Source organism: Procambarus clarkii, chromosome 94 (assembly GCF_040958095.1).
Source record: "Procambarus clarkii isolate CNS0578487 chromosome 94, FALCON_Pclarkii_2.0, whole genome shotgun sequence".
In the NCBI taxonomy this organism is placed as follows: Eukaryota; Metazoa; Arthropoda; class Malacostraca; order Decapoda; family Cambaridae; genus Procambarus; species Procambarus clarkii.
Window position 1 is genome coordinate 3,083,393 of NC_091243.1, and position 13,619 is coordinate 3,097,011.

Below are 13,619 nucleotides of genomic sequence, written 5' to 3' on the forward strand. Positions count from 1 at the left end.
CGAGGTTGAAGTAAAAAACGAACTTAGGGGCTCCACCTCCGGATTTTTCCTCGAGGTTGACTCCTGAAGCCCTTCCCATAAGTACGTTTGGCCGCGAGGCAGCGGAGGTTTGAGAACAGGATTTTCCTTTCCCAAAGATGAGCTGCCTTCCCAGGCTGTCGAGAGTCCCATCTACCCGGAGCAGCAGGTTGTAAGGCGCCAGAGGCACGAGCTCGTGCAGACGAGGGCCGGAAGGCCCGCTCCCTGGTACTACTACTCCTGCAGCAGGCTGGTAGCCTCGCTGAGGGCACTGCAGAACCTCTCGGGGAAGACTTTCCCCGGGTCCTGTGGACACAAGACCACAAGATGTAGTCGTGTGACCATAGAGGGGCGTGGTTTTGTGTAATTACCACACACAACTCAAATATTATATTAATAATTTCATCATTATTAATATTGTAATAATATATAATAATATTTATATTTAATAATATATAATATATATTATTATAATATTAAAAATAATATATTATTGTTAGTAGTAGTAGGCATCCATCAGTCTCAGGAGACTATGGGGTTGCGCTCTGGTTGGAGGACTGGAGTGGCCGTTGCTTCCCTTGCAATAAAAGTCATTAGTGAACCCAGGACTTTTATGTACTCCTTAGAGAGGAATGTGGGTGTACTATACTCCCAAGATAGGGATGGGGTGTACTTTAATTAAATTCGCACTTAAAACTGACGGTTGGAAAAGAAAAAAAAAACTAGTTTCTATAGCAGCTATCTGAGTAGGAGAGCTGCTATAGGAACTAGTGTGTTATTGAGCACTTAACTACTGAAGATAATTAAGATACTTTTACAAGCTCAGGTTATTGTTACATCACATACATTGTATAACTGATGCATTACATAGCAAATTTTGGGACAAGTCCAGTATATTGTAATAATCTTCAACTTAATAATATAATAAAGTGTTCCAGTAGTCATATAGTATTTACAGAGTTCAGTATACCTCCGCCCAGGAGGGCGAAAGTTAGTCACTGCTTTTTGATAAATGTCAAATGTAATTTTTGGTAAATGTGTGGCCACGTCTGTGGTCGAAAATAGTAATAATGATAATAATAAAAATGCTTTATGATAATTACAAAAATAACTTGGGTTAGTTTATTGTCTCAATACCCTTAGAGGGTACACTCTCCCCTTCTCTCAGTTACATGTTCCTCTTTTTGTATAGTATCACCTGCCTCTTTAGCATCTGTTGAGTAATAGGTGGCAAGGCTACGCGGTCATGTCTTTGATGAAACTTCGTTGCACCGGAGTTTTTATCTTTATCTGATTCGCAACATTCCCGAATGTACTGTCGTATTAGAGCAGCAAAAGTAATTTCTACTATGTTTTTTAAATCATCTCCAGAACAATTTGTAGCTAATTTAGCTACCGATTCTAAGTCTATATACGAGTCGACCTCGTATTTTTGGAGGCAAAGTTTTAGTATCTGTCTTCTGGCCTGAAAATTCGGCGCGTTTACATTTAATTTAAGCGGAAAACGGCGTAGGATAGCGGAGTCAATAAGGTCCATGCGATTAGTGGCGGCTATGATAAAGATGAGCTTGTCTGGTTCTCTGTCGAAGTCATTGGTGTTGGTGAGGAACGTTCCCAGCATGTAACCGCGCACCTCACTCTCCCCTCTCTTCGAAAAGAAGGTATCCAGCTCGTCTATAAATATTCCAGCTGGTTGCCTCTTGTAAGCTAGGGTGAAAACCGCGTTGAGAAGTTTCTCCGATTCACCGTGCCACTTGCTCGTGACGAGGGAAGACGTCACCGTTAGCAGGTTTATGCCGCAGCTTTTTGCCACAGCTTCTGCTATCATGGTCTTACCACACCCCGGCGGCCCGTACAGCAGCATGCTGGGTGGATGGTGGCATGGGTTATGAGGGAAGTACTTTTTAAACTTAATAATGCCTGCCACTTGGGTATCGATTTCCTCGAGGATGTCCTCGTGACCTCCGATGGCTTCCCAGGTTGATACTATCTCCTGCGGCGTCTTGAGGCAGCAGAGGAGTTGCCGCTCAAATTCGTTAAGGCCGTCCTCGTCAGAACTCGACTCCTCCGTCGAGGTCAGAGTGGTGTGCGTGCAGCTCTCCTCGGTTACTGAAGACTTGTCCTGCTTCAGGTGGCTCCTCCAGACATCGCAGAGGTCTTGCAGTAGTTGCTTGGGTCCCTCTACCTCCTCCCCATGTAAGTCCTGCAGAAGGTTGCACAGCTTGGACAGGACCTCATCGTGCTGGAGGGCATCACGGCCGTCCGGTATGTGGGGATCTGTGAGATCCCTCTGGATAACAAGGTCTTTCAGGAGGTTTAAGAGGTACCACAAGGCCTTGACCATTATCGTGACCTTCTTGACCTTGGTCTTGAGCGTCATGACCTTGACCTTCAGTGACACCGACATAAAGCGCTTGAGAATCCCCAGAGCCAACGATAAGGCGGCCCCGGCGAGAACAATCTCGACGAACACCAGTGCACACTTAATCACTGCTTCAACTTCTGCTCTGTGTGTTTGTACAAATAAGCCGAGTTTTTCCATATCTGAAATATACCTTTAATACAATTTTGGGAGTAAAAAGATAAGAAACCTAAAAAAAAGAGTGGTGCACACAAAAAGGAGATGAAGTACATGTCTCTTCATCAGAGACGGTCTCGCTTCATGCAGGTCGGCGTTCAATCACCGACCGTCCAAGTCGGTGGGCACCATTCCTTACTTCACTGTCCCAACTCAAATCCTTTATCCAGATCTCTTCCAAGTGCTATATAGTCGTAATGGCTTGGCGCTTTCTCCTGATAGTTCCCTTGTTCTCCAAATTACCCCATTACCTCTTTCATATCCCGTCAGCTGCCTCTCGTACAACTGCTTCCCAGTTGCAGGGGGGGGGGGAAATCAGGGACACCGGAGCTGATCAGAGTCTGATGGCTCGGTCGTTGTTACCTGAGGGACACAATGGATTATTGCTCCTGGGAGTGATGAAGGTATGAGGTTCCGGGGCGGAAATGCGCCTTCCATTCCACTAATGCAGCTGGCCTACGGGTCGAAGAATGTAATGCAATGTAATTATGACAAGAAGGCACCAAGCCGGGAAGGCTATGTAGCACCAAGGGTCGAAGAATGTGGCTGTGAGGGGCTGTGTGTGTGCCCGGACAGACCCACAGCAGGAGCACAGGGAGCACCAGGGAACATGACGTGAGTGGCATGACTCTCCTCCCTAGGTTGATGAAGAGTTATCTTGAGTATATCTTGAGATGATTTCGGGGCTTACCGTCCCCGCGGCCCGGTCCTAGACCAGGCCTCCTTTTTGTTTCACCCCCCCCTGGAAGCAACCCGTAGCAGCTGTCTAACTTCCAGGTAACTATTTACTACTAGGTGAACAGGTGCATCAGGGTGAAAGAAAAATTTTGCCCATTTGTCTCCGCCTCCACCGGGGATCGACCCCAGAACCTCAGGACTACGAATCCGAAGCGCTGTCCACCCAGCTGTGAGGCGCCTAACTTTTAAGTAGCATGAGGAGTCGCGAGTGCCTGACGTGAGGACAGTCTGGAGACAAAAGAGCGTCGGAAATCCTAGGAGACCCGAATGAGGGGGACCTGGCAGTTTCCTTAGGTTTCCTGAGGGGGACCTGGCAGTTTCCTTAGGTTTCCTGAGGGGGACCTTGTACTTCCTTAACCAAACCTCACCTGGCGTGAGGTTTGGTTAAGGAAGTGCAAGCTACTAAGAGGGATTGGAACATTAACTACACACCCTGGGGAGGGAAGAGGGAGGACTTACACGCAGCAGGCACGGCTTGGGGAGACCCCTAGACGCCTCAGTGAGAGCGGAGAAAGAACTGCTCGCTACAGGGAGGGTTGTGGAGGAACCTAAGTCCCCCAGAGAGGGATAGGGGTGTAATCTACTCCCCAGATAGGGATGGGTTGTACTGTACTTCCCAGAAAGGGATGGGGATGTACTGTACTCCCCAGATAGGAATAGGGTTGTACTGTACTCCCCCTGATAGTAATAGGGGGTGAACTGTACTCCCCAAATAGGAATAGGTGTGTACTGTACTCCCCCTGATAGTAATAGTGGTGTTCTATACTCCCCCTGATAGTAATAGGGGATGTACTGTACTCCCCAGATAGGAATAGGGTTGTACTGTACTCCCCCTGATAGTAATAGGGGGTGAACTGTACTCCCCAAATAGGAATAGGTGTGTACTGTACTCCCCCTGATAGTAATAGGGGTGTTCTATACTCCCCCTGATAGTAATAGGGGGTGTACTGTACTCCCCAGAGAGGTATAGGGGTGTACTGTACTCCCTAGATAATAATAGGGGGTGTACTTTAATTAAATTTGCACTTAAATTAAAACTGAAGGACGGAAAAAATATACAAAATAAACTGACTCAAAATTGATTAAGATTGACGGGCAAACTGTGGTAATAGACGAGCATTAGAAGGCTCTTACGACGGCGTGAGTGATGGACAGCTGGTGTGAGAATCACGCTGGGTGAAAAGTGTGAGGAGTGAGCGGTGAAGGGTGAGGGGCGGGAGGTGAACAACGAATGCGGATATAGGTCACTTCAGCGATTGTTTCGGGAGGAGGATGAAGGGTGAGGATTAGCAGGGTGAGGACCAGTGGAGAGACGTCGTGTCGTGTGAGAGTAGAGGGTTGTGGTCTTGTGTGACAGTAGAGGGTTGTGGTCTTGTGTGACAGTAGAGGGTTGTGGTCGTGTGTGACAGTAGAGGGTTGTGGTCTTGTGTGACAGTAGAGGGTTGTGGTCTTGTGTGACAGTAGAGGGTTGTGGTCTTGTATGACAGTAGAGGGTTATGGTCTTGTGAGACAGAAGAGGGTTGTGGTCGTGTGTGACAGTAGAGGGTTGTGGTCTTGTGTTACAGTAGAGGGTTGTGGTCTTGTGTTACAGTAGAGGGTTGTGGTTTTGTGTGACAGTAGAGGTGCGTAGGCTTTTGAGAAATTTTATGGGGATCGTTATGGAGGTACCAGTTCCTGAGACACAGTTTAAGCAGACAAAGGCACGTTGTTGTGGAGATGAACTAATAGTGACTAGGGACATGTGAGGTATAGTTAACTATGCCACACCTTTAACCCTTATGTACGGTTGTTGATGTTTCGAGTTACAATTAGTATCGGCTCTTATTGTTACATGTGGAAGTGGCTTCCGCTACTCCTTATTTCAATGCATTCCTGTTGTCGACCATTGTTTAACCCGAATGACTGCGAATATTAATTAGGATAAAACACCCAAAACGTACTTTGGTCCTGAGGCTTCTGGTGGAGAAACTTGTATGCTGTATGGATAAAGTATTTATATACCTCACCTTCTCGATGAATACACCTGGACAAGTCCTCCACAAACCAAGACACCTAGACAAGTCCTCCACTAATCAGGACACCTGGACAAGTCCTCCACCAACCAAGACACTTCTCGAAACAAGCTACTTCGAGAATTACTCCACGACAGGAGACACAAGACGGCACCTCCACGACGCAGATAACTTCGACTACCTCTCTTCATGTCTTGTTTTACCCATCCACTAAAATTTCGTTCGTCAACAAACAAAGGTCGAGAGATTCTTGACATTGTCCGTTTGTTTACCATTTAAAGTAACCGGATGGGTGCGCATATGTTGTGTTTCTGAGCCGATCTTTGCTCTCCCAGCTGTATTATTTTTATTTTTTATTTATACAAAGATGAAAGGTACACTTACCATCATCAAATTACCTGTTTATTGTTGGAGACTGTTGGTGGATTGTTGACGCATTTTTAGAGCTATTTAACTAATTATTTTTATTAAAATAAAATTCACATCTTTTGTTTTGGGTGTCTGGAAATACAATGTTTAAACCCCGTTTTTTAACTTGAACTGTGAACAGTAAACTTTTTGAACAGTGACAATAGACGAAATATTCATTATTCGTACCTAGAGAGTAAGAAAACGTGTTTGAAAATGATTAATAGTGAGAAAATAGAAATTTAGTGTAAAAGTAATAGAAAATTGGAATTACCAAAAGGTGGCAGTAGATGCCAGTTTTATCCACTATTTTAAAAGTAGAAATGATAGGAGAAATTTCGGTCACAAATCATAGTTGAAACTCGACCGTGCATGAATAAATAAGGAGAATATATACACACGCCAGCGCCCATGGGAGTAGACCCACCGACCACACGACCAGAAGTCAATCGCCAGGAACCACCGTACCAAAACATTCCGCCTCTGACTTCTGCTTCCGAACCCTTGGACCCACAAAGTGAGCAGGAGAAGGTCTGTGAGTTATGACACGTAATTGCGGGGGGGGGGGGTCCGCGTGACAGGAGGATTCGATCCCTAATGCCTCCTGTCATTAGGGTTCCAACGACACACACACACACACTCCCAGGCAATTAGAGAATGGCCCGTGTGACTTGAGTATTGCTGCGAGGAGCGTGTTTTACTGCCACATACTCCAATGTTTTATGACTTTATGGACTCATTCTCTTCCTTTGGTTATTTGTGGCTGAATTATAATTGCTTCACACTTGCTAGCTCGGGAATGCAATGCGAGAATCGACGTTGGTTACTTGTTTCTGAAGCTGACACCACATGCTAGGCGGTCATTACGCTAATGCATGTAGACAATTTTGCTGGGACAGAACATACATTTATATATAAATCGTTTATTATGTGTGAAATGACGTAGCTTATTTATTGCGCAGGTTAATGTTAGAAGGGCGTAGGTACGTGTTTTATTTGTGCCTGAGTGTATTAATATATGCGTGGAAGCAGGACTGTATATATATGAGGGTTTGAGAGCAATCGCCTGGTTTTTTTTTTATTATTTGCATGTATGAACGTCAGTACGTACGAATATATATATACAATCATATCTGTATGAAGTTATCCATGCAAGCAAGTTTGTATGTATAAATATCCTCTTGTCTGTTAGAATGTTAAACAGAAGCTACGTTACAGCTTAATTCTACCATTTGACATCTTAATATTTCATAAATTAAAGACTGATACGTGGGAGGGTGAAATGAAATGTTTAAGTTGCTTATAAACATATAAATGAGTACAAACCTCATCATTCAGTATTTGCGAGTCACTCAACTTGCCTCAGCATCACCAAACTCTTCATAATTCATCACTTGTTCTGGTCGGTACAACAACGAAGGTGTCCCTTCGTTTGATCGGCGTTCGATCCCCAACTGTCCCATTGCCTGGGCACCATTCCATCAATCAGTCATATCCCATATCCTTATTCTCATATCCCTTCAAAGTGTTATATAGTCGTACTGCTTTAAAGCTTTCACCTGATGACTACCTTCCCACCTCAGCACTCTTCAGCCTGACACACCTCTGGAACTAGTGAGGTAAAACAGCCTAGAGCAGCTTGTGTTTGGGGTCTGACTCACTAGCCCACACGTCAACAGTCATAAACATACAGTTCTTTCCAGGTTCCACCTTTGCCATAGTAGTATTCCAATTCTACCTCTCCACTTAGCTGGTTTGTCATCTGGTAGGTTTACTTATTATAAATAATTACTGGTGGTTTTCGGATAAGGCATCCTCATTCTGTCTAAATGAATGATATGTACCATAATGACGACATCAGCCTGCAAATTCCTAATCACCTTACCTCCTTCCAGCTTGCAATGGGCGCGTAGAGATCCAAGGAAGCTATTTACACCCTTGTTATCTGTGCCTGGATAGTGTCTGCCTTTGAAATTCAAACATCAGTAGTCAACAGAGAGAATAATTTATAAACTCGACAGTTTTTTTAAATTTACTCTACACAAAGAACATAATTATTGATCATAAGAATTGCCTTGTGTACGAAGAATGCATATGAATAGGCCTGATTAACATGCTAATCATTACAGAAGTTTGATTACCAGACACAAAAGTATATATATGACATGAACGATTACTGTAATAGCATTGCATTATTCATGATTACATGAATAATGTAATGGTCATCAACACATGGTTTAAAACTCAAGTACGACGATCATTAATGTGCAAGACTCAAAACGAAATCATGCACGAAACTCACAACCATGAAATGTTGTAGCACACAACCAAGACTTATTGTAACTCACAACCAAGACTTGTTGTAACTCACAACCAAGACTTGTTGTAACTCACAAGCAAAACTTGTTGTAACTCACAACCAAGACTTGTTGTAACTCACAACCATGAATTGTTGTAACTCACAACCAAGATTTGTTGTAACTCACCACCAAGACTAATTGTAACTCACAACCAAGACTTGTTGTTACTCACAACCAAGACTTGTAACTCACAAGCAAAACTTGTTGTAACTCACAACCAAGACATGTTGTAACTCACAACCAAAACTTGTTGTAACTCACAACACTTGCCTCGGTTTTCACCTTAACTACACCATAACTGTACGATACTTGACTATCTTACAAAGTCGCCCAGTGATACACAACATTTAATTAACTGAACTTTTATATCACTCTGCACCTGAGACCCAAAATTAAAGTTGTGATCCCCCGTATCACAGTATATACACCTGACTAATTACAGCTCAACTATAAATAGTTACTGAGCAATTATCGCTCACTGGTGAGAAAATTACCAAATGCTGTTCTCTTACTCTGTATGCTGGTTCACGACGCAGCTCACTGGGTCTCGCCCTCCTCACCTCCTGGTGACTGGCTCACCTCCTGGTGACTGGCTCATCTCCTGGTGACTGTCTCACCTCTTGGTGACTGACTCACCTCCTGGTGACTGTCTCACCTCCTGGTGACTGTCTCACCTCCTGGTGATTGGCTCACGTCCTGGTGACTGGCTCACGTCCTGGTGACTGGCTCACCTCCTGGTGACTGTCTCACCTCCTGGTGACTGGCTCACCTCCTGGTGACTGTCTCACCTCCTGGTGACTGGCTCACGTCCTGGTGACTGGCTCACGTCCTGGTGACTGGTTCACTCCCTGGTGACTGTCTCACCTCCTGGTGACTGGCTCAGCTCCTGGTGACTGGCTCACCTCCAGGTGACTGGCTCACCTCCTGGTGACTGGCTCCACTCCTGCGGCACGTGCCTGACGTCACTAGTTACAAGGAAATTCTCGCAGCCAAACAGGATTCCTGTTACATCCTGTTGACGTCTTCTTAGAGCGAATGAGAATTAGTAATTTAACAGAAACAGGGAACCTTAACGCCTACGATCTCGCGGTTCATTCTATTATTACTGTTTTGTGAGATACTCCAGCATGCCGGAGAATATTTTAATAATGCTAGGACGTATAAACGTAGGTGGTGAGGTTAACTTAAGGTTATATCTGTATTTTAATGTATTTATTGTAATAAAACATGACGGTGTTGGCCGAGCCTTGATGTCATATCCACGAACGATGCTTTAACGGTCACGTGGCCTCGGGTCACCAACGGAAGGGGACTTGTGACGTCAGGTGTAGGAGAGACGGCCCTTGTTGGAGCCCCGGCATGCTACTGGCCAGCTTAACCTTACAGAGTGAAGGCGCTCAGTCTTGATGCTATGCGGTCATTAATCTCTTCCACCTTGTCTGAGTTCTCGCCACCTTGACTGCCCCATAAAGATGTGGTGAGACCATTACAGTGTGAAACAGGGGTTCTGGAAGACCCACTCCTGACCAGCACCGGATGTCGGTTAAAAAAGTATTGTACAAGATTAACAAGAAAATAGAGATTTGAACAAATCCACAAGGATTTGTGGAGAAGCTGCGCGAGCCTTTTGAGGGCAGTAGCACTCCAGGGTGCAATTATTTTAACCGTATCATGGTGCATTCTACTAAGGCGCATCTAAGATAATTCCGGACGTAGGTTCGAATCCTCATCACGGCCCTTGTGGTTTTGTTCATATGATGTATCACGCTATTGTGATTTCTGTGTGCATAGAGTGATTTGTCTTGGAACAGGATGTTGCGGCTCACTTAGAGTAGTCGATGTGAATCACTGTTGACATGTCGTTTTCTATGTGTTTCTGGAATATAACAGCAAGTCAGCTGGAGCAGTAGCAACAACGTGTATTATACATGTTCTACGCCAAGCCAGGTTTCCAATGTCATCAGTACTACGCGAGTGTTCACACTAAGTTTGACATGGGCAAACTCTACTTTTTAGTTTATTCAACACTCTGCACTTAAACATGTTGACTATATGGAAAATGTTCAATTAATATAATATAAACATCCCAGTGTATGTTTCAAAGGCTGTATACTGGCGGACAAATGATATCAGAGAAATTAGTAAACATTGGAAGTGTTTCTTAATAACAACTTATGAATTACAAAATGCAAAATGCAGTTTTTACATAAAGTGCAAAGCATTAAACGCGTGAGCATGTCAGTAAACATGACACATTAATTTCATAAGTTTAAGCACTTGAACTTCCAGTATCACTTAACGTATTTCACAAGCTCAGGCATTTAAAGCGTTCATAATCTCATGTAATTAATAGTAAAACTTCAGGCAGTTGAGCTTAATAATCTCACCTGATTTATTTCACAAGACCACGCCGCCGAGTATTCATTGTTACTTATTTCATAAAGTTCAAAACGTGCATTTTATTTATACTCTAAAAACCCGGCATGTTATCCAAAAATATTGATTCGGTTTATCTTGCCACGTATTTCTTAATGCCCAATATATGTATTTACATATACATTTCGCCTTGTAACTCCAGTAGAAATATAACAAAATTGGAAGAAAAGAAAATCCGTGCAGCAAAGTTGATAAGGAAAAGTTTTCTGACCTTTCAAGACGGCATTCAACGCCGAGCCTGAATGTCAGGGTCAGTGTTAAGGTCAGTTAACCTTAAGGAATAAGGTCAGCTTCAGGTGAGCATTCTTTATGATAACAGATAATCTAAAGAGATAATCAGCCAACGATTGCTGATTGAAGGCAAGATCAGGGGCAACTATTGTCTATAACACACACAGTGTTTTATCCTTTAGTCTGTCAGTTTCGTTGACAGATTCTTTCGTGATTGATGAGTGTAAATAAAGCTGTGAGAATTTTTATATAAAAAAAATATCGTCTTGGAAATTTTAACCCTTTGAGGAAAGACAATACTCTGTCTTAAGTAATAAAAAAGAGAAGACACTCTCCAAACATTAACTAAAATCTTTGATACAAGGTTCAAACATTTAGAAAAACTGTTATGTATTAAAAGCTTAACAAAAATATTTGATAAATTCAAAACCAAACAATATCTGCAAATTGAAAATGAAGAGAAAAAAAACAAGCATCATACATAAAGATTGAACAATTGAGTAGAGGACTCTGGCGTCGTCATGACAACGTGAATAGGTTCCAAAATATATTGAATCAAGTCCATAACAATTGGAAAGCAGTACAATGAAATCGCGGTGAACATTAGTGTAGAACTCTTGGCTTCACAGTGGTCTGGTATAACAGAGGACACAAGTTGCCGAAAGGCCAAATTTGTACGATATGATCTACCCACATACTCACAGAAACCGTGTTAGAGGATTAGTATATAGTATAGAATAGTTTAACAAACTAGTCAACAAGCTAAACGGCACCATATTGGAGATCAAAGGATAATGGATCTCGATGTTATAAATTGGTTCAAATATTATAATTATTATTGTTAAACAGAAATTGAGAGCTAATGTGTTGATTATTAATCTCTGAAAGTGGCGACGATCTTTCCGAATATCAAATCTTTCAGTACCCAAATAAATAAATTGTAAATATTGAATGTCTTTAGGAACTATGGAAAATTTAACGTTAGGGAGGAATTTAACATATAAAACTTAATCGAAATCTTGTTTAAGATTTTCCTAACATAAACAAATTTCTGATTGAAATCGCATCTGAATCGATGATATAGTTTTAAGGGATGAAAGGATTAGAACGTCGATTGAAATTGTTTGTTGTCAAGCCAGATGTCTCTGACAGGGTCGAGGTGGGTGGTGGGCAGCGGCTGGTCAGTGAAGGGTCGAGGTGGGTGGTGGGCAGCAGCTGGTCAGTGAAGAGTCGAGGTGGGTGGTGGGCAGCAGCTGGTCAGTGAAGAGTCGAGGTGGGTGGTGGGCAGCAGCTGGTCAGTAAAGGGTCGAGGTGGGTGGTGGGCAGCGGCTGGTCAGTGAAGGGTCGAGGTGGGTGGTGGGCAGCAGCTAGGTCAGTGAAGGGGTGAAGTGGGTGGTGGGCAGCAGCTAGGTCAGTGAAGGGGTGAGGTGGGTGGTGGGCAGCAGCTAGGTCAGTGAAGGGGTGAGGTGGGTGGTGGGCAGCAGCTAGGTCAGTGAAGGGTCGAGGTGGGTGATAGGAAGGAGGTCAGTGAAGGGTCGAGGTGGGTGATAGGCAGCAGGTCAGTGAAGGGTCGAGGTGGGTGATAGGCAGCAGGTCAGTGAAGGGTCGAGGTGGGTGATGGGCAGCAGGTCAGTGAAGGGTCGAGGTGGGTGATAGGCAGCAGGTCAGTGAAGGGTCGAGGTGGGTGATGGGCAGCAGGTCAGTGAAGGGTCGAGGTGGGTGATAGGCAGCAGGTCAGTGAAGGGTCGAGGTGGGTGATAGGCAGCAGGTCAGTGAAGGGTCGAGGTGGGTGATAGGCAGCAGGTCAGTGAAGGGTCGAGGTGGGTGATAGGCAGCAGGTCAGTGAAGGGTCGAGGTGGGTGATGGGCAGCAGGTCAGTGAAGGGTCGAGGTGGGTGATAGGCAGCAGGTCAGTGAAGGGTCGAGGTGGGTGATAGGCAGCAGGTCAGTGAAGGGTCGAGGTGGGTGATAGGCAGCAGGTCAGTGAAGGGTCGAGGTGGGTGATAGGCAGCAGGTCAGTGAAGGGTCGAGGTGGGTGATAGGCAGCAGGTCAGTGAAGGGTCGAGGTGGGTGATGGGCAGCAGGTCAGTGAAGGGTCGAGGTGGGTGATAGGCAGCAGGTCAGTGAAGGGTCGAGGTGGGTGATAGGCAGCAGGTCAGTGAAGGGTCGAGGTGGGTGATGGGCAGCAGGTCAGTGAAGGGTCGAGGTGGGTGATAGGCAGCAGGTCAGTGAAGGGTCGAGGTGGGTGATGGGCAGCAGGTCAGTGAAGGGTCGAGGTGGGTGATAGGCAGCAGGTCAGTGAAGGGTCGAGGTGGGTGATAGGCAGCAGGTCAGTGAAGGGTCGAGGTGGGTGATGGGCAGCAGGTCAGTGAAGGGTCGAGGTGGGTGATAGGCAGCAGGTCAGTGAAGGGTCGAGGTGGGTGATAGGCAGCAGAACACTTTTATTAATAAGTGGCCATGTTAATTTTCAATGTGAATAGTTGCAAACACTCAGGACAACCAAAGCTAACAACGCCACAAGTATTTTAATAGACAAACAAGCAAAAAAAATATTGAGAATTGTTTAGCATAAATAAACTGAAATAATTAACCAAATGTCTTATGGTTTACTGATTTTTTTTAAGTCCCACTAATTCTGTGACATTCTCACCAAATTGAGTGAGTGTTGTTTGATCAATAATTATAAAAGTATTGTAAATATAATGTTACTGATTCTGTCTCGGTACAAATTAGTATTTGACATATATTTTAGTAAACTTTCTAGTGGCCCATCACTGCATATGGGTTGTTTCGTTGGAACAGTTACTATAAGTACTTTCATTTGAAGGGAATTGGCTGG

The 13,619-nt window shown here is 44.3% G+C and overlaps 1 protein-coding gene across 1 annotated transcript; it reads right to left on the minus strand.

Annotated features, from left to right (window-relative positions):
* Positions 1-640: 640 nt before the first annotated feature.
* LOC123747191 (outer mitochondrial transmembrane helix translocase-like) lies at positions 641-2,567 on the minus strand. The gene has a single exon (XM_045729227.2). The coding sequence runs from the start codon at positions 2,558-2,560 to the stop codon at positions 1,187-1,189; it is 1,374 nt and encodes a 457-aa protein (XP_045585183.2). The 5' UTR covers positions 2,561-2,567; the 3' UTR covers positions 641-1,186.
* Between the last annotated feature and the right edge of the window lie 11,052 nt (positions 2,568-13,619).